Source organism: Lutra lutra, chromosome 4 (genome assembly GCF_902655055.1).
Source record: "Lutra lutra chromosome 4, mLutLut1.2, whole genome shotgun sequence".
NCBI lineage: Eukaryota > Metazoa > Chordata > Mammalia > Carnivora > Mustelidae > Lutra > Lutra lutra.
The window spans coordinates 182686640-182708404 of NC_062281.1; the positions used below are offsets into that span (position 1 = coordinate 182686640).

Below are 21765 nucleotides of genomic sequence, written 5' to 3' on the forward strand. Positions count from 1 at the left end.
CTCTGTTTAACATTGATGTATAGGTATCATTAGCCTTTTACTGTCTTAAACATCTCACCTTATGTATAGCTGTCATTTTGGTGACCTAGTTTTAGCAGTTACCCATTTGGGGGGTTAGTTTCCCAGGCAACTGGAGTAGTTAATATTTTTTCCCTTTTAGGTAAATAATACCATTTCTATGTCTTTATTTCCTATTTAATAAATGCTAAGTAACTTAGGGCCTTTCCTTTGTTCTAGAGCTATTTTTAGCCTGTCTGTATTTTCATTTATAGCTATGAAGAGGTCCTAATTTTTGAAATTTAATAACATTTTCCCCACTGGAACTAAGTATTCAGAGCAATCAAGGCAGTGCTATTCATTTATTTGGCTATGATTCAAAGTAAAAACAGTAACTCTTTTCAATTTTTATATATAGGAATATAATTTTAGTAGTCTTTATTTAGAAATAATTTGGAATATCAGCACTCTCATCATCTGATGAATAGGTGAATTTTCCCTCTTCCTGTCTATTATTCTCTACAGTCCAGATATAATCAAATGTAAATTACATGCTGTACATTCTGGATAGTAGTTACTAAAATGACATATGATAAAAGGTATGCATCTAAACTGGTTTATTTTATATTCCTATTTTCAATGAGACTTACTGATTTGAAAATATTTTTTATTAAGACTCACTTTTTTAAGTGTCCCTACTCACCCCAAATTCATTCATACTTTAATTCCCCCTTGTGTCTAAAACACACACACACACACACACACACACCTATCAGAATTGTCCAGGGACTGCTCTGATAGCACTGATAGAATTCAATATAGATTATAGCTAATGAAAAAATGACCTTAGATCTCTGAGAAGAGACACAGCTTTGTTTTTTTGTTTTGTTTGTTTGTTTGTTTGTTTGGCTTTTGTGTAACCCTCAATTCCAGAACAAATACCTGCATGGAATGTGATGTAGAATGAGTGTTCTTGTCCGTTCCTGTGTAATTCTTTTTCCCTCCGGAGTCACACAATGGCTGCAGTTTTTTCAACCTACTGTGCTAGGGTTTCATGGCCATTTTTGATTCCAGTAAAGTGGCTGAGTGAAGAGGAAAAGTTTCCTCTTAGCTCTGAAAAACAGATTCTTTTACTCAGATTTCTCACTCTGAAAAAATACCATCCTTGTCCCAGAATCTAAGGACATTTTAAGAGAAAAATGCCTTTTGATACTTTACAAGTTGCATTTCACATTTGTGATTATATGGACAAATGATGAGGATCGGTCTTCAATATTGTTTTCTTGAATCAGTGACTGTTTTTAAAACTCATCGTGTTTTGTTTTTCCAGCTTTTGTCAGATGAACTACTTTGCTAGGTAGTTTGTAGGTGAAGTTGACTAGATCCCTTTGGTCTTTGAGTTGGAAGAGATTAAATTCCATATCAGATCTGATGTCTGCTGTTAGGTAGAAAGTCTGTCCTTAGAAGGAATTCTGGAGGATGCATTTATACTAATGATTTTTGTGCTATCTTCTCTTGCTGTGGTTAATAGTAATCATGTCTTTTCCTTCCCCTTTTCTGCTGCCTCTTTCCTTTTCTTGCCGTCTTCTGTACTTTTTGAATTATTAAATTGGCCTATATATTTTTTCCTTGCTTTCCTTTTTTTTTTTTTTTTCTTTAATTTTGTGATCTCCCGCCCCCCACTCTGTGTTTCCCACTTGCTTGGGTTCCATGTTGCTAGTTTTTACGTTCGCACGCTCATTATCACCCTTTTTTGTACTTCAAATCCCAGCAGCTGTCCAGCCAGGTCCCTGAGCACAGCCCTGTGGTTTATGGGACTGTGGAGAGCGCTCATCTTGCTGCCAGCACCCCTGTCACTGCAGCTAGCGACCAGAAGCAAGGTTTGTGTATAACTCTTTTCTTCCCTTTTTTTTTTTCTAATCAATTATATTGCCCTCAGCCTTTAAGAGCAAGAGTGAAATATCTGAAGTTTATTTAGATACCAACTTGTAAACAAAGCTTTGAAATAGAAAAAGCATTCTACCTCTAGGAAAGTAAAATAGGGTTGATTATTAAAAATGTTTTCCTATACTTTAGTAATGCCTCACTGTTGATATATATTTATAGGTTAAAAACTTAGTTGCCTGGAACTGGTTTTGTTTTGTTTTTTAGTGGGAACGGGGAACAAGGTTGGGGAATAAAGTATATGTTGCTTTACAATAATAACGTAGTTTCATTTTTACATTTAACATGTTCCTGTGTATCTTGCTATTTTTAAAAACGTGAAATATGTCTTCTTACAAATTTGGCTTCTGTAGCTTCAGTTCTAAAGTACTGAGTTTATTCTGGCTTCATCATGCACTAGTGTTTGGTCTTGATGAGTCATTATGCTGTGTATCTTAATCATACTGAGGTCTCTATTCTATTTACCTTGAACATGAAGTGTAAAATCTTTGTTGAAATAAATACACAAAATAAATACACAAATTGCCTTTTGGATTATAATAGAAAACTGTAAGTGAAAGTTCATGTCAGAAAATGGGATATCAGTCTTTCTTTTTTACATAGTTGGATATAGGTTGACCTTAACCAAAATTGGGGAAAATTGGAAAAACAAGGGGGAAAACAAGTGACTTGGAACATGCTTCTATGTTTCTGACTTCGTTGTAAGAATGAATAGAAAGTATATGTGATTTCTAATTTTTTGATTTATTCATTCCTCCAAACCTCTTCATAGGTGGATGTTAATAAATGTACTTTCTAAAAATTATTCTTTAAAAAGTACTTGGGAGTTGGCACATAGCCTAAGCATGTTATTTAATATTATTTTTTTTATAAGTTTTCACACTTAGAAACTTACGTTTGATTTCAGTGTTTTCTAGAGCCCTTTAGTATTGAGGAACCTAATAAACTTGAAAAGAGATACATTGTATATTTTATTTATAAGATTGTTCCAAACAAAAAATTAGGTAACAAACCCTGGCATACTTCTAAAAGTTGCTCTGTCAGATACTTCTTTCAGCAGGGTTCAGACATTAAAGACTTACACATGCTTAAGGTTAGTTTTTTTAATATGAAAGCCATTCACCTTACAGGAGTGTGCTTGGTAGGTATCGTAGAAGATGCTGTTTCCAGTGGGAAAGCCTTTTTGAGTCAAAAGTCAGAATGTTTTCAGAGTAGAGAAGAATTTTCAGGGTATTCTCTTAAAAACTTTATTATTTAGTTTGCACAGTTGTAATCTTTTTGCTAGTTAGAGCTATGCTAAGCACATTGAATACTTACCATCCAAAGAGGCCTCACAATGGATCTCTTCTATGCAAACTTCAGCTGGGCCATAATATAAAGAATTCATAAGATGTTTCAATAGTGATAGCTCTGCCCTGCTACAAGTTTTATATTATGAAAAACCTTCATTTTTGTCATATTTAGGCCTTGATTTCCTTAAGGAAGAATGCAGAACTCTTGGTTTTTTCTTGTTTTTTTTTTTTTTTGTTTTTTTTTTTTTTAAACTTAGTCGAAATTTGAATAATAAACATTCCAGATTGATGTTCAATATAGATATGGTTGCATGGAAAATGTTTTAGGTTACCTTGATGGAAAAGAAAATTTGAATTTTAAGTATATTTTGTAGTGGTTATAAATTACTCTGGGGGACTACTGCCCATTCCTTCTTAGTACCAATTATTTTTTAGAAAATTCAGTTAATTCTAACTGTAACCATAGTTTGCCAATGTATAGAATAGTTTTCAGTGTAATTTTTAAACCAAATATATGTAATTCAAGTAACATTAGAAAAGGCTTAGCAATTTTCAGAAAAATTTCTTTACAGTTGAGAAATTCAAAAATTTTCTTAACCCTTTATTCCTTTTAAAATTAAAGATACGAAAATATACTGTTTTCAAAGATTGCTCGATTACCTTCAGAAACAATAGCCTCTGCATTCTGCAGTCAGATTGGTTTTTCTCTCAGTGGAAATGTCATTACTGTGGGTTTGCACTGGGTAACAGAATCACATGAATCTCCTACCAGCTTGCTTCACTGAAATACTTCTTTTTCCATATACCTTTGTTTTTTTTCCCCCTTGAACTGGAAAAATATGGATTTAGAATCCTTTTCAAGTTCCAACACTGACCAGTTATATGACCCTGGACCTATGACTTAATCTATAAAACACTCAAGTTTCCCCATCTGTAAAACATGAACATAATAGTTTCTACCCCAGCAGTCTTTGTAAAAATTAAAGGACACTGTGTATGTTTGGTGTTTGGCCCAGTTCCTACTACATAAGAAGTGCTTAATAAACGTTAGCTACCATTATTAAACTTGTGGCTTTCTCAGAGTTTGTGATATGAACAGCTGAAATGGTTACATGAACACCAAATTGCCAGAGAAATACAACATTTCCAATTGCTTGCTACTTTATAGAGAGAGAGACACAGGGAAGAAGGGAAGACCTTCACCTTGGTTTATAGAGAGAAAGCCATTGAATGTTGAATGAATTAAAATTATCAGTTGGCGTTGATGGTGTCTAGACACAGCTTGATTGTTGTTTGCCATTGTTTGAGTAGGTACATTCAGCCCAGTGTGTGGAGGATATGGTATGGACAGTGAAAGACTTAGTCGTAGCCTTAGTGCTTTCTGAAAGCACTTAGTGTAGAGTAGATACTTAGTGAATGATACTCTTGTAATTCAACGATTTATAGCAATGTTATTCAATTGGAGCTCCCCTGGAATTTAGGACAGGACTATTCTCTGTCAAGTGAGACTGTCCCTCAAGTTGGAGGATGCTTACTGTTCCTGGTCTTTGCCCATTAAATGATGGTATCACCTCCTCAGTTACATGAGACTCCTGGCAACCAAAAGGTACCCATCTTAGGCAGTTGGTTCCACTGCTATCTGAGAATAAAGGGAGCAGTTTGTTCCTTATAAATATGGCATTCATTGTATAAACTGTGGATAAGTAGAAAGAGAAAATATCTCTTGTCTCATTATCTAGAGCCATTGTTAGTAAGCTTAATTTCAGACTTTCCCATGTGCATATGTTATTAGCATACATTTTTTTAAGTTGCCAAATTAGGTTTATGTTCTCATACAGTTTTGTGCCCTGCTTTTTTAAAAAAACATATCTTTTATCATAAACAACTTTCCATATCACTACTCTTCTAAGAGCCTATTTAAATGATTTCGTATTATACCATTATATGGCCCACTGTTGTTTCTTTAATAAATCTTTCATGTTCGACGTTTAGTCTATTTCTCTCTCATTTTGTTGCTTATACACTGTTAATATAAATAGCCTTAAATCTTCCAGACCTCTATCTTTGCTCCTCCATGCATGATTTAAGAATTTAAAAACTTGTTAAAGATGAAATTCCTATAATTTTTTAAAGATGGCCAAATGGTAGAAATATTTGTAATGCAGTATATTAGATTTCAAACTATCATGACTTTGCAATACTTTTTTTATTAATTATTTTTATTAACATATAATGTATTATTTGCCCCAGGGGTATAGGTCTGTGAATCATCAGGCTTATACACTTCACAGCACTCACCATAGCACATACCCTCTCCAGTGTCCATAACCCAACCACCCTCTTCACACCCCTTCTCCCCCCAGCAACCCTCAATCTGTTTTGTAAGATTCTAAGAGTCTCTTTTCGGTTTGTCTCCCTCCCGATCCCATGTTGTTTCATTTTCCCCTTCCATACCCTCCAAACCCCCCACTCCGTCTCTCAAATTCCTATCAGGGAGGTCATATGATAATTGTCTTTCTCTGATTGACTTATTTCATGCAAAGCATACTCGTTTTTTTTTTTGCAAAGCATACTCTTAATAATAAAACTTTTCAGATAGAATCAGTGTTCTTTGTTTAGATTTACTATATATACTTTTCAGCTTTCTGTATTAAAACTTGAATGAATTAAAGGAGTTTTATTTCAGAATGAGGACCTCAAAATAGGTTTTTTTTTTCTTCATGTTAGATTTTTCTCAAGATTATATAGAAATTTCAGTCTAGGTCTGCTTTTGTTTTGGTATTGAAAATTTTATTTTTCAAAACTAATAATGGAATTGACAAACTTACTAGATTGAGAATCACTTTTTATTATCTACTGCTTTTATTTTATTTTATTTTATTTTATTTTACCGTTACTTCTTTTACTATTTACTGCTTCATTCAGTGTTTAAAAAAAGTGTTACTCTGATGTGCTTTCACAGTGCTTTCATATAATCTGGGTGACCCTTGTAGCAGTTACTCCAGTGAGTTGGAAATAATTTTTGTGAGCGATATTTTAATAAATGTGTACTTATATTTCTTACATATATGTAATACATATAATAGATAGATTGCTTTGAAATATTTTTGTCTTTTGCCTTGACAACTTAGTCTGAGGGATTTGACAGTGAGAGCCTAATGATCCTATTTCTTCTGTACAGTGAACAGGTAGAGTTCAATTTAAGAAGCACTGGATACTACACCCATAAATTAAAATGAATTTTAAGGCCAGCAAAAGTGGTTAATGAATGATGAATGATAAGTGATAATTAAAGGATGAATTATCCTTTAACAACTTAATGATAATATTTACCATTTGTTTTTCTGATTAACAGAGCACATTTTCTATGACAAACTTCACTACAATAATTTATTGTAAAGACTTGTTTTCACTGATGCATAAAGATTGGCAGAGAAAGTAAAGTCCCTTTCAGTTTAAACTTTTCTTTTAGTAGTGCTTAAAATTTTTGTTTTTTGTTGAACATACTTAAGAATGTCTGTTTTTCCAGTGGAGTCTAATTATCATGCTACAGAAGGATCAGGCTGGAAACCAGTCTAAATCTCCTTTGGCTTCATCGACCCTGGAATGATTCACATATCAGTTTACCTAGAATTTTAGAATATGGAAATTTTCATGAATTACAGTTTCTTACATGTTTCTGGTATACCTTTATTGTGATCACCAGTTTCTCTCTTCTTCTTCTCTTCTTTTTCATCTATACACAGATACACATTTTATGTATTCTCAAGTATTTCAGATGTATATATTATGTTTCTTAATTGGACTTGATTATCTGAATATTAACTTCAGTTTCTCCCTGAAAAATTTTTTTTACAAGATAAATTTTCATTTTTATATTTTCACATTATTTCTGGTTATATACATGCTGCCTCTTTTGAAAAATGGAAGTTAACTTAATTTGTAAATGAATTTTTATTTTCAGGGACTTGATTTCACAGATAATTGTACCGATAATGACACCATGATAGCTTCTCTTAAAACAGTATTTTATACACGTAATACACATTTTTTACAAAAATTCTCCTAAATGCAGAAATATAAAAATACAATACAATAATTTAATCTGTTCTTATTTGTTCTTGATCTGTTCTGCCACTGTAGTGTATCCTTGGTAGAAAAAAATTCTATAGGGAGCAAGATAAAGCCCTATTCCCATTTCTGGATGTTTTAGCTTCAGTTTTGATTAACTTTTCTGTTGTATTCTTGAGTTAATTATTTGGTTAATTGTTGATTCCTTCTTTTACTCCAAAATAAACTTTAAATTTATTGGTGACCAAGTAACACTAGGTATAACCAGAAAATATGACAGTGTTTTTAGAGTGGCAGAGTTAAGTCTAATAATTTGGTGTGTCTTGTGTTGACCATGATTTTGGGTAAGAGATTAAAAGAACTAGCCCGAAATAATACAATATAATCTCTGATCTAAGATTATTCTTAAACTCTTTTGTTTTTTCTTCCCCAGAAGAGAAGCCAAAACCCGATCCAGTGTTAAAGTCTCCTTCCCCAGTCCTTAGGCTAGTCTTTAGTGGAGAGAAGAAAGAACAAGCAGGCCACACATCAGAGACAACTGCAGTAGAATCCATGCCAGAGCTTCCTCTGCCTCCATCACCTACCACTGTTTCTCCACTTGCTCGAAGTACAATTGCTTCCCCCACCTCTGCTGCTCTTAGTAGCCAGCCAATATTTGCCACTGCTGTAGATGACAGGTGTGAACTCTCTTCCTCAAAAGAAGACTCAATTCCTGTACCCAGCCCTGTATCTTGCACAGAGACATCAGATCCATCACCAACAGATGTAATTGATGATGATATATGCAAGAAATCTTGTAGTGTAGCACCTAATGATATTCCACTGATTGCTAGTACTAATCTAATTAATGAAATGAATGGAGTTAGTGAACCATTACCAGCCACAGAGAGCATTGTGGAAATAGTAAAACAGGAGGTGTTGCCATTGACTCTTGAATTGGAGATTCTGGAAAATGCCCCAGAAGAAATGAAAGTGGAGTGTGTCCCGGCTCCCATTACCCCTTCCACAGTTCCTTCCTTTTCTCCATCTCCTCCAACTCCTCCAGCTCCTCCTCCTCCCACACCAGCCATTGTTCCTGCTGCTGCCTCTAATGTTAGTACTGCTGGTGTTCCCACCACAGTCCAGAGGGTCCTAGAAGAGGACGAGAGCATAAGAACTTGCCTTAGTGAAGATGCAAAAGAGATTCAGAACAAAATAGAGGTAGAAGCAGACGGGCAAACAGAAGAGATTATGGATGCTCAGAGCCTAAGTTCAAGAAAGAGCCCCAGCCCAGGTAAGCTACTGTGCCATTAATTATTATATGCTTGCTGAACATGAAAAAGAAGCAGTGTCTGAGTTATTTTTTAATTGGCTACTTTCCTTGACTTCCAGAAACATCAAATGAATGCTGACATTCGTAGTCTGATTTCTTCAATGGTGTGTTTATGTTTTAGTGCAGCCTGCAAAAGAGTTACTGCATTGTCTAAAAATGCAAATGAAATTTCAAATATACAAAATGTCTCCAAGGTATATGTCACTGTACATGTGTTTTTTGTTTTTATTTTTATTTTTTTGCCTTGTTCATATGAATCAGTTCCTCAGTGGTCAATTTAGTATTGGGGCTGGAAACCAATTAAAACAAGCATACTCTATAGTCCTTAATCCTATCTTCTCAAAATTTTAGAACTCCATCAATCCTAAACATAAAGGAATTCATCGCTTAGTTGATTTGGGATTTAGAAAAATAGCAGTGACAACATCAAAGTTTATAACTAGTTCTGAAAAATCAAAGTGCCCTCTCTGATTCAAAGAGAAATTTAATGCTCTTCATTTTTTCCTTTAGAGGTTTCATTTTTTCCTGTAATACTAATTTTATCATTAATATTTTCAAAGTATTATATTCTTCCCAGTTCAAAATTATTTATTTAATGTAGCATCACCTAGGATCTTAGGAACTTAGGAATTATTGGACTTTGTCATTTTTTTTTTTTAAGATTTTATTTATTTGAGAGCAAACACGAGAGAGTGTGTATGAGCTAGGGGGAGCTGGGGGGAGGGGCAGAGGGAGAGGGAGAAGCAGACTCCCTGCTGAGCAGGGAGCCTGGCATGGGACTGCATTCCAGGACCCTGAGATTATGACCTGAGCTAAAGGCAGACACTTAACCAACTGAGCCACCCAGGTGCTGTCCCTTTTTTTTAAGAGAGGCAAAGAGGTGGGAGGGAGAGGGGAGTGCAGGTGACTGGGGGGGTGTGGGGGAAGGACAGAGGGAGAGGTAGAGAATCTTAACCTCCACACCCAGCACAGAGCCCAGCTTAGAGACTTGATCTCCCAACCCTGAGATCATGACCTGAGCAGAAATCAAGAGTCAGATGCTTAACCAACTGAGCTACCGAGATGCCCCTGAATTTTTATAATTTTAATAAAAAATTAACTGAGGTTTATCAACTTGAGTCATTAGTCCATATGGCTTTTTTTTTTTTTTTTTTAAGATTTTATTTATTTATTTGACAGAGAGATCACAAGCAGGCAGAGAGGCAGGCAGAGAGAGAGGAGGAAGCAGGCTCCCCGCTGAGCAGAGAGCCCGATGCGGGGCTTGATCCCAGGACTCTGAGATCATGACCTGAGCCGAAGGCAGCGGCTTAACCCACTGAGCCACCCAGGCGCCCCCCATATGGCTTTTAATAAGTCAGCTAGCCCATCTGGTGCAGTAGTGCCCCATGCAGTATAATTTACCCTCTATATACCTCCCAGGTGGAATTATACAATTAGAAAATTGTATGCTCCCTCAGCAGTTGTCCCAGAAATGCACTGGGTGGGGAGGTTTTAGTCATCAACATCCTGGGTGCTAATTGTCTTTTTTGAGCTGTCTAATCAATAGGGAAACTTAGGAAATCAAAAACCTGATCCCTAGTTTTAAGATACAGCTTTTCCATACAGCTCAGTTTTTGAGGCAGTTTCCTCCTGAATTTCTTAGGGAGGTTGTCTGGTTCCTTGGAACAGAATGACATCTAGTTCAACATAGTGCAACATTGCAAGGTGGTAGAGAAAGGCAGTAATTTATCATAAAGTTTGTAAATCACCTGTTTTCTCAAGAGATTGTCCTCCAACGGATCAGAATTCACAGTGTCATCACTGTTTCAGGAACCTTTTTTCTTGGTGGGTTGATGACCTGGGGCTTTATGAAAAAACAGTTTGCATGTGGCTACAGGTGAAGGCCCCCCAAGGAGCACTCCTGTGTTGGGAGAAGAATAGTTTGAACCCTTCGTTGTCTCCTTTCACATACTTACCTGTGAGTTGTCATCCAACAGCTAGTGATGTGGTAGTTCCAAAATTAGGAGAAGCTATTGAAGACAAACGTTTAAAAAAAAAACAAAAACAAAAAATAAGGAACAGAAAGAAAAACAAAATAATCATAGGGAATACAAGTCAGAGATACAAACCATACCTGAATCCTGAAATAAGTAAAGAACAAGCCCACACCAAACTCCTACTTACGCTCATTCCTGACATTGTGTTTTTTAAGTAGTATGTCGTTAGGTGGCCTGATGTTTGCAAGTCTGTGCCCAGGGATAGATGGACAGACAGATTTTAGGGCAAGTAATTTTCATATCATGGTTCCTTTTTTTTGAAATGCTAGTCCTCTGGGAATTAGTAATATATGTCACTAGCAGCTTAGTGAGAGAATGTAGATACTTCAGCACAACCAGAAGATAGCTAGAAAAGAATGAACTGTCTTTTGCATGATTTAGGGGTGAGGGTAGAGGTTGGTGATGTCGGGAAGTAAAGTGACTGACACTTTTCTAGTTTTATGATTTTTTTAAATCTATAAATGTATTATATGGGGGCACCTGGGTGGCTCAGTCATTAAGTGTCTGCCTTCAGCTCAGGTCATGATCCCAGGGTCCTGGGATCGAGCCCCACATTGGGCTCCCTGCTCCGTGGGAGGCCTGCTACTCCCTTTCCCACTCCCCCTACTTGTGTTCCCTCTCTCACTCTCTCTCTGTCAAATAAATAAAATCTTTAAAAAAAAAATGTATTATATGTACTAAAATAACTAGAAGTTCTGTGATATCCTTTGATTTTTTTATACTCTTCAGAATTCAAAGTAAATGAACCTGAAGAACCCATGTTATACTCTTCAAAATTCAAAGTAAATGAACCTGAAGAACCCATGTAAAGAGCATTTTTTTTTTTTTAAAGAGCATTTTTTTTAAAGTATAAAGCTACCAAAAACATTCTCGGCCCTCTCATTTCTGTACAAGTGTTTAAATTATCATTACTCTTGAAGATCTATCCATTTGAAGTTGTTCTGTTCCTAGTGACTATAGTCTTATTTGCACTTACTCATTCAGTATCTTGTTTACTTTGAGAGATGATTAAATCATAACAGTTTGGTTTGGATATCACTCTTCTGTTGTTGACTTTTATTTTTATTTATTTATTTTTAAAAAGATTTTATTTATTTATTTGACACACAGCAAGGGAGAGAGGAGAGAGCAAGCGCAAGCAGGGGGAATGGCAGGCAGGGGAGAAGCAGTCTTCCCACGGAGTAGGGAACCCAATGTGGGGCTCGATCACAGGACCCAGGATCATGGCCTGAGCTGAAGGCAGCTGCTTAACTGACTGAGCCACCCAGGCACCCCTCTTGTTGACTTTAAAAACAAGTATTTATTAATTTAAAGAGAAAGCCAAGAGAGGGGAGAGGAGCAGAGGGGAAGGAGAGAGACAAGCAGACTCTGCCCTGTGTGCAGAGCCCAATCAGGCTCTATCCCAGGACCCTGAAACCATGACCGTAGCCCAAACCAAGAGTCTGACATTCAGCCAGACCAAGCCACCAGGCACCCATGTTGTTAACTTTTGAGGATAGGTCTCACTGCATCTGCCTGAGGATAAAGCACTTTAAAGCTCGCTTCAGAACACATTTGCTTTTGACAGGTGTGATGCATAAGAAGACTACCTTGTAGTTGGTATAGAGATACTTGTTTAAAGCTGTAACATCAGACATTAGGCATATAGTCCTTTTTCTTAACTTGTGCTAGAAAACATTTTCTTGAAACTATTCTAGATCATATTTCTGACTGGAACAAAATGCAGCAATTCTGGATACTTAGGTGTCGAAGAGCAAGCCCTGTGAAATGATAATTGTGTTTATGTTCTGAAAAGCCTGAGAGATTGGCCAGACCTTTGATTACTTAGTTCATATGATCACCTCAATAATTAAATGTGCAGAAATCTATATTAATTGGCTATTTCTTGAAGTCTTAGGGGTTTTATTATGGTTTTTGTATACTTGTTGGGTAAAAAAAGGGTTTCAGAACTTGTGGAAAAACATTCCCGACTCCTCATCCAGCAATTCATTTTTATATAATTTCCTGAATGCGTGTACAATGTAAGGTGCATACCATGTGACATGAGCTTTTTGCTTTTGAAAATAATAATGAGTTTAGCTTTTTTATGATCTCTGATATAAAAATATTGTTTGACATTCCTTTGGCAGAGGGAGATTCTAATCTTTCAACTTATTGTGTCTTCTGGCTCTTGCTCATAGTACATTGTTTCTTTGTGTATTTTAAAGAATTGTTTTATGAACTCCTCTTCAGCAAAACTTTCCTGGATGTACATTGTGGGCAGGTCATCCCAAAGCGTGTTTGTATTTGCTTTACTTACCACGTGTCTTGAGGAAAACATTAGCTAGACCTTAATCTGAGTTCAATGTCCTAAAATCTCCTTCCATATTCCAAACAACGTGTTAAAGCATTCCCTGTGGATACTGTTTTTCGGATGACTACAGTCCCTTTCCACCTAGGTGAAACCAAGCATCCTTTCTTGTCTTTACTCTGTGTTGGTTTATTTTGTTCTCTTTTATTGTTTTAACTACCTTTTCACTGAGGCTGTCACTCTGTTTGGAGTCTCAGGGCTTTTTTTTTTTTTTTCCAATTTATTTATTTGACAGATACAGACCCCAAGTAGGCAGAGAGAGAGAGAGAGAGGAAGCAGGCTCCCCGCTGAGCAGAGAGCCCGATGTGGGGCTCGATCCCAGGACCCTGGAATCATGACCCAAGCCAAAGGCAGAGGTTTTAACCCATTGAGCCACCCAGACGCCCCTGGAGTCTCAGGGCTTTTTGTGAGAACCTCAATTCCAAGTCCTCACTTCACTGGGATCCAAGATCTTTCATCTCCCCATTGATGTTAAAATGTAAACTCCTGGGTTTTAGAGACTGGCATAGTGTCCCATATCCCTGGTAGTGTAGTAACTACAGTAGTAGCAACAACAGACCTTGTTTATGTGGCTTCCAGGAGTTTCCCTTATGTTCTTGGAAGCTCAGCTAAGGTTGAGGGTTGGTTTCCAGATTCTGTAGGTTGCAAGACGAGAGATTTGTTTCTCAAATGGAGGTACTTTTGTGTGTTTTGTGGGTGTTAATAAAATACTGATCCATACAGCCAGTGACATTGCTGTTCTCTCTTTTGGTTTTGATTCACTTCAGCGTAAAAGGAACATAGTTTAACTCAGGAAAATATATTTTAGTAGTAATCCTTGATTGATTTTCACCTGTGAGAATAATTCACAGTGCCTTAAAAGAAATAAAACATAAGCAAGCACAAAAAAACAAAAGCTTTTCAGTTTGGGTAGACTAACCCGAGTCTCATGTGAAAACCATGATCTGATGGTCAGCAGCAAGAATTAGGAATCTAGGGGCACCTGGGTGGCTCAGTGGGTTAAAGCCTCTGCCTTCGGCTGGGGTCATGATCCTGGGGTCCTGGGATCGAGCCCCACATCAGGCTTTCTGCTCGACAGGGAGCCTGCTTCCTCCTCTCTCTCTGCCTGCCTCTCTGCCTACTTGTGATCTCTGTCAAATAAATAAATAAAATCTTAAAAAAAAAAAAAAAAGAAGAATTAGGAATCTAAAATTTATTCTTGCCTTGCTCAACTTACACCTTCTAAGGTGTAAATATGTAAATATTTGAAACATCCCTGGAATATTTAGTTCCTCTGGCTAAAAACAGATCACCTGTGATTTGATGTCCCACAAGCCAGCCTAATCCCTCCCTTAATCTACACCCTTATAATTTAGTTTCTCATATTCCTTTTGAGAAGATATGTTCTGAAGCCTTATGTGCAGGACTTTTTACATGTTCCTGGTTCCTTGTTATCCATCAAAATAGTAGAGCACTTTTTAAAACAAAGGCTTTAGGCTCCCTTTTTCAGAGGCTTGAGTTTGAGTGATCCTTAGGAATAAATAAATTAAAATGATTGACTTTCCTCACCTTATTTATAAAAATAGTTGAAACAAAGCTGCCTGAAAAGTACATTTCTGCTGTGTTATTCCTATCTTTCTTATTGCTCTTCACTGTGAAATCTTAAGCATTTTCTGGAAAATATGGGGTTTGGGTCAAGTTCATTTATTTATTTATTTGAAAGAGAACAAATGAGAGCATGAGCAGGAGTTGGGGGTCAGAGGGAGAAGTGGACTCTTCAGTGAGTAGAGTGCCCAATGCAGGACTCCATCCTGGGACCCCCGGATCGTAATCTGAAGCTGAAGGCAGACACTTAACCAACTGAGCCACCCAGGTGCCCCTCAAGTTCTTTTATATGCTGCAGAATGAGCCCAGACACCAAATGGTGTAATGTACTAACAGACTCAAGTGCCAAGCCTTGTGACAAGCCCCTGTACGATCTCTCAGCTGTGTATGATATACACTTTCCTACTATTTATAGTAGTTCATTTCTTTGCAACATGAGTCTCAAAAGTTTCATTCATTGGATATTAATAAACATAGTCCTATATATCTCAATGAGTAGACATAGATTCTTTGTTCAGAATTCAGCCCACTTTTCCCCAGACTTACTAATATACTTTCAAAAAAAAACCATTGTGCTTACCTGCATCCATACAGAGTAATCCGGACAGCTTAGGAAATGCTGTTCTCTGTTGGGCAAGAGAGCTCTCGACAGGAAAACCTTGTCTTGCTAAAAGTGTTTTCTTCTCCCAGTCCTGATCTCCACCTTGCACACAGTAGTCTTGAGAACTGTTTCTAATACTTTTGACAAGAAAATTTTACCTACTAGTGCAAAAAGGGGTTAAAATACATTTCTTCAATATGTTTCTTTTTTCTATTTACTGTTGCTGTATTAGTAGTACTTGCTAATTTTGCTGCAGTCATAATAAAGTTTTGTTACTTTCTTAATTTTTACAGAGCTTGGGGCGCCTGGGTGGCTCAGTGGGTTAAAGCCTCTGCCTTCGGCTCAGGTCATGATCCCAGGGTCCTGGGATCGAGCCCCGCATCCAGCTCTCTGCTCGGCAGGGAGCCTGCTTCCTCCTCTCTCTCTCTCTCTGCCTGCCTCTCTGCCTACTTGTGATCTGTCAAATAGATAAATAAAATCTTAAAAAAAAAATTTTTTTTTACAGAGCTTTTTCTCAGGCATTAATCTTATGACTTAAGCAGTTATTCCTGGGATAGAATTATTCCTATTTTGCTGATACAAAAAATAAGCCATGCAATGGTAAATTGGGTTTTTCAGAGGCATAAGAAGAATTACAAATCAAGCCTTCCTTTACCTCACATTTCTGTTACTTTTTCTAACATACTTTCCATATTGCTGTAAAGTTCTTTGAATGTTTTCGAATTTAGGGGCTGGTGACCCATATTCAGAGAGAAATGTAGAAGCCCACCTGTTTCAACTATACAAATAGTTAATGAGGGCCTCCTATGAGTCAGTCGTTATGGGCATTCAAGGTTTCCAAGAATTGAAGAATCCAAAAGATCTCTGCCCTTGTAGTATGTTAGAAAGGTTTTTTGTTTGTTTGTTTTTTAAGATTTTATTTTTAAGTAATCTCTACATCCAACGTAGGACTAGGATCCACAATCCTGAGATCCAGAGTCATATGCTACACCGATGGAGCCGGCCTGGTGCCCCGTGTGTTAGAATGTTTTAAGTGACATAAAAACAATCAGGGAAAGAGGCAGCAGGTTTTATGTTTAAGTCACATGAACAGAGCGGTAGTCTTCAAGTATTTAAGCAGAGGTGGAGGAGAATGATTATCTGAACTCTCCTCTTATAAAAATCTGTGGTTTTCCTACCAACTTTTCATTTTGAGAAACGTTAGTTAGCTTTACCCCATCTTCTCTATTCTTAAATTCCAGCAGGCAGAGTACTATTGGACAATACCTGCCACTGTGAATGTAGATATATCTACCAATTCATGCTCTCTGCCCAGCCATTCCTATATGACTTGCCTTTTATGAAATCCTATACTCAGCCCAACCCTCCTCACCCTCAGCAGATGACTTTGTGTCTTTGTAGAATATTGAGTGCATTAAGTATGCCTTTTTTTTTTTTAAGATTTTATTTATGTATTTGACAGAGATCACAAGTAGGCAGAGAGGCAGGCAGAGAGAGAGGAGGAAGCAGGCTCCCTGCAGAGCAGAGAGCCCCTTGCAGGGCTCGGTCCCAGGACCCTGAGATCATGACCTGAGCCGAAGGCAGAGGCTTTAACCCACTGAGCCACCCAGGCGCCCCTAAGTATGCCTTTTTTTTTTTTTTTTTTAAAGATTATTTATTTATTTGACAGAGAGAGAGAGAGAGAGAGATCACAAGTAGGCAGAGAGGCAGGCAGAGAGGAGGAAGCAGGCTCCCTGCTGAGCAGAGAGCCCGATGCGGGGCTCGATCCCAGGACCCCGAGATCATGACCTGAGCCGAAGGCAGAGGCTTAACCCACTGAGCCACCCAGGCACCCCAAGTATGCCTTTTTTAACCTTATGCTAGAACTACCAGCCTGACTCCATCCAAACTTTCCCCGGGGTCTCTTAGTTGTTCCTTGCAGTCTCCTATATATTCACTGCCTTCCCATAGACTTCTTTGTCATTGTAAATCTGCTGAAGTCTACCTCCTAGTGAAAACACACCCTCAGTCCGACATGTCTATTTAGCTCTCATTGAAATTCAGCTCTTCCTTGTCTCATCCAGGCTTCCCAAGAACAGTCAGTAATTTCTGCTCCTTCTCTGTTTACTTTTCAACTAACATCATCTGCTTTCTGCCCCCAGCATGCTGTCATACAGTCTTTTCACCAAATGTGACACTACTCATTGCTCTCTGCTTTTTTTTTTCTTTAGTAAGATTTATTGCACATTATTTCTTTGTAGTTAAATTCACTCCCTTTAGCATTCATTTCTGTGAATTTTGACAGACACATTAAGTCATGTAATCACTACCACAGTCAAAATACCAGAACAGTTCCATCACTCAAAACAGTTCTCTTATATTTGGGTTGTGCTCTCATTCTGTCACCATACAACACAGTCTTCAGGGTTGATTTCATCTACTCTGATGGTAGATGGCTCCCAGTGGTATATGCAGATGACCTCCAAATTTTTATCTCTATACTCATCTCTGTTTCTGAGTTTCTATCTTCCGTTTCCTGTTGCCTGCCAAATATCTCCATTTGGAAATCCCAGAGCCATCTCAGATTTAACATGTCCACTGTCTAACTAATCACCTAGTTCCCTAAACCTATTCCTTTATCTCAGTTAATGCCACTGGCTTTACATAAGCTAAAATCCTGAAGCCAGTGTCAATGGACTTATTCCTTGAGTTACTCATCTTCCCCGTATAATTATTAAACAAGGTTCTCTGATTTTTACCTCATATGGTTGTTGAATTTGTTTCCTCCTCTCCTTTTACTGCTCTCACTGCGTTATGACCTCTCATGTCCCTGGCATGTCCAGTTTTGCTCCCCTTCACATTCATTCTCCATCTGGCAGCCATCTCTTTAAAATACAGACCTGACTTTACCACTCGTTTTTTATTTCTGCTGAAACCCTTTAGGATGTTGGGTGGCACTTGGGGGCATTCCCTTCGAAACAAACTCTACATTTCTACTTTTTACTACAAGGTCTTCTTGTTATATTTAGTTATAGGAGCAATCTTCTGAATGTATATGCAGAGGATCTGTTTACTACTTCTTGTGTATTTGGTTAATCTCAACACTATCAATAAAGTGTAGTGGTCAAGATCAAGACAACAGTCAGACACTCCTGCACCTTAGCCTTTCCCCTGTCTCTGTAACCATGGGCCAGTTTCTTAACCTCACAGTTTTTCTTGTCCAGAATTTTGAGATGATAATTGTATTTACTTCATAAAATTCTAGTAAACATAAAATGTGATATATGTAAAACACTTAGCACAGTGTCTGACACATGATAAGTACTCGGTAAATGTTAAATATTAATATTTCTATTTTCAGCTAGTATTAAGGGACCAAATGTTCCCTTTGAACTGTACTAATATTACACAGAATAAATGGGTGTCATTATCACTGTCCTTAGGAATTTGTATTCCAAAGAAGAGAAGCTTAATAAGATGATACCATCTCAGAAGTTCTTAATTAAATTATGAGCATGAAATGGTGGAAAGTCCTTCACAAGAGTCCCTTCTGTGTGCGCAAATTTGATTAGAGGCTTTTGTGCCCATTATATCTTTAACCTTCCCAGTGGCGAGACACCTCTAGTGGTGACCTCTGCTGTCATTTGGAAGGCAGGAGGTATGCTTAGAACGGTGAATTTTACCAGGAAAATCTGTACCATTGAGAAACTTTAGGCATGCATTTAAGGAGACAATACAAATAACATTAACTTCCTGTTTAGGTCAGGAGTAGAAAATTAAGAAGAAAAGCAGAGAGAAAAAAACGAATGGGAAAAAAATGAATAGGATAGTCCCAAAGCAGAAACAACCTCAAAGTCCATCAGCTGATGAATGTATAAACAAATGGGGTGTGTGTGTGTATAATATAGAATATTATTCTGCCATGAAAAGGCGTGATGTATGGATACATGCTACAAGATAGATAAGCCTTGAAAACATCATGCTGAGTGAAAAAGTCACAGAAGACCACATAGCGTTTGATTCTGTTTATGTGAAATGTCCAGAATAGGCAAATTCTTCGAGACACAAAGTAGAAACATAGTTGTCAGCGGTTGAGTAGCTGGGGAGGGAGTACTAATGTGTATAGGCTTTCTTGTGGGGATGATGAAAGTGTCTGAAGTTAGATAGTGGTGATTGTCACACAACTCTGTGTGAATATGCTGTTGTGCAATAATAGAATGTATATAGATATGTATGTATGTATTTTGAAGATTTTATTTATTTATTTGAGAGACAGAGTGAGCAAGAGAGAGAGCACAAGAACAGGGGCACAGGGAAAGGGAGAAACATACTCCCCTGCTGAGCAGGGAACCTGACATGGAGCTCAATCCCAGGACCTTGGGATGATGACCTGAGCTGAAGGCAGACACTTAACTGATAGAGCCACCCAGGCACTCCAGTGGAGAATATATATTAGTCTCTGTCACCCATTACTGGCACAGAGCTCCTAAAAACCCGTGTAATTTACCAAGTGATAAGAACACTAGGAGCATCTCTTGTTCTAATGTTAGTCTTTTACCTCCACTGATGGCTCCTAAAAGCCTTGTAAATTTCTAAGCGATAGTACTAAGATCCTCTTGTTCTACTGAGGTGACTCTAGGTAGGCTCCTGGATGGTTTCTGAATGGGGCTGGTAACCAGAAAGCCCCAAGTCATTGGAAGTTTGGAATTTTTAGCCCCATGCCCCAACCTCCTGAGAGAAGAAAGGGACTGCATATGGAATTAATATTTGGTCATACCTATGTGAGGGAGCCTCCATAGAATCTCAGGGAGAGGGGGTTTGGAGAGCTTCCAGGCTGGCAACCACGTCCATACCAGTAACAACTAATGTACTCCCAACTCCAAGGATTGAAGCTTCTGCCCTTGAGACCCTCCTAGACCTCGCCCTGTCTATTTATGCCTCTTCATCTGATTATTTATATCTTTTAAACTGGTAATCATACCTTCAACTGGTAAGTGCAAGTACATGTTTCCCTGAGTTTTGTGAACTGCTCTAGGAAATTTATCGAATCTGAGGAGAGGGTGGTCTTTGGAACTTCTGAGCTATACTGATTGGCCACCTGGGCTTTCGATTGCCATCTGAAGTAGGAATGAGGAGAACATCTTGTGGAACTGAGCCCTAACCTGTGGGATCTGACATCTTCAGGTTGATAATATTTGAGTTGAGTTAAATTGTAGGACACCCAGTTGGTGTCATGGAGAATTGCTTGTTATGGAGGGGAAAACCCCATATATTTGATGACAAGAGGTGTCAGAAGTATTCTAAGTGGTAAAGGAAACACACAATAGGAAATAATTGAGTTTTTCCTACAAAGGAAAGTGGCAAGACTTTTCCATTACAGCTATGAAGAACCGAATTGTATACTTTTAAAAAGTGAACTTTATAGGGGCGCCTGGGTGGCTCAGTGGGTTAAAGCCTCTGCCTTCAGCTCAGGTCATGATCCCAGGGTCCTGGGATCGAGCCCCACATCGGGCTCTCTGCTCAGCAGGGGGCCTGCTTCCTCCTCTCTCTCTCTCTCTCTCTCTGCCTGCCTCTCTACTTGTGATCTCTGTCAAATAAATAAATAAAATCTTTAAGAAAAAGTGAACTTTATAGTATATTAACTATTTCTCAATAAGGCTATTATTTAAAAAAAATGAATAGGACTTCGAGTGGTTGTGTCACCAGCGTATATAAGGATCTGTCCGAGGGGGCACCTGGGTGGCTCAGTGGGTTAAAGCCCCTGCCTTCAGCTCAGGTCATGATCCCAGGGTCCTGGGATTGAGCCCTGCATCAGGCACTCTGCTCAGTGGGGAGCCTGCTTCCTCCTCTCTTTATCTGCCTGCCTCTCCGCCTACTTGTAATCTCTGTCTGTCAAATAAATAAATGAAATCTTAAAAAAAAAAAAAAGAAAGAAAGAAAAAGAAAAGGATCTGTCAGAGGCATCAGCCTTAGAAGTAAATGCTAGGAAACCCTGAAGCTAGAAATGAATCCAGTTAGGGAAGTTATAGCTTAGACATTAGGAAATAGATTTCACAAAAATATCATGATCAACAGTACCAGACTTGGAAGAATGTTGGGAGTACAACCAAAAACCAATTGTGTTTTGATGTATTTTATGTCTGAACTTTGTATTATTTTTACTCTATCTTATTGTTTTACTAGTAGCTATGTCTTACCTGAGTTTGAGAGGGTGTTCTCAGCTAGGTGGTGAATGCACCACTGTAGTAGCCATTCTAGGGGCATTGTTTGATGTCACAAATATGGAACACCTGACTGGGCTGAGAGAGCAATGTCATTATTAATGGATGAAACACACCAGGGATTGGTGTTTTAGAAGTAATGATTCTGTGTTTCCTTAGTTATTAGTTAGCTTAGTTCTTGTGTATTTTTGCCTCTGTTGAGCCACCCTGGGTAAATACTCCTACAATTTGACCTTTCTTGTCCTTCCAGCTGTCCATCCCCTTCATTTATCCATCCAACTGTTCAATCTGCTTTCCTTTCTAGAAAGTCCGTTTCATAGATTGCCCCAACTGTCACAGCTCTTTCTGCTTTGAGACTTTTCTTGGAAACTGCAGTAA

At 37.9% G+C, this 21765-nt stretch overlaps 1 protein-coding gene and 1 long non-coding RNA gene across 22 annotated transcripts in view; one reads left to right on the plus strand and one right to left on the minus strand.

Moving 5' to 3' along the window:
- The window catches only part of EIF4G3 (eukaryotic translation initiation factor 4 gamma 3), a 343477-nt gene that overhangs the window by 216297 nt on the left and 105415 nt on the right, over nt 1-21765 (plus strand). For 13 of the 19 annotated variants that reach the window (XM_047728162.1, XM_047728168.1, XM_047728169.1 and 10 more), the window contains 2 exons: nt 1769-1877; nt 7738-8577. In XM_047728162.1, coding sequence (XP_047584118.1) covers nt 1769-1877; nt 7738-8577 — 949 coding nt within the window. Of the gene's footprint in view, nt 1-1768; nt 1878-7737; nt 8578-8675; nt 8826-21765 lie in introns of those variants that run through there. The other 6 variants (XM_047728163.1, XM_047728170.1, XM_047728173.1 and 3 more) reach the window with 2 other exon arrangements.
- Nucleotides 8664-21451, minus strand: LOC125098923 (uncharacterized). Of its 3 annotated transcripts, XR_007126978.1 has the most exons (6): nt 21364-21424; nt 15167-15348; nt 14551-14654; nt 10572-10625; nt 10365-10459; nt 8664-8743 (listed from the first exon to the last, which is right to left on the minus strand). It is a non-coding gene; the product is annotated as an uncharacterized LOC125098923 (long non-coding RNA). The 3 variants fall into 3 exon arrangements; XR_007126977.1 differs by lacking the exon at nt 14551-14654 and having other exon boundaries at nt 15167-15324; nt 21364-21451; XR_007126976.1 differs by lacking the exon at nt 14551-14654.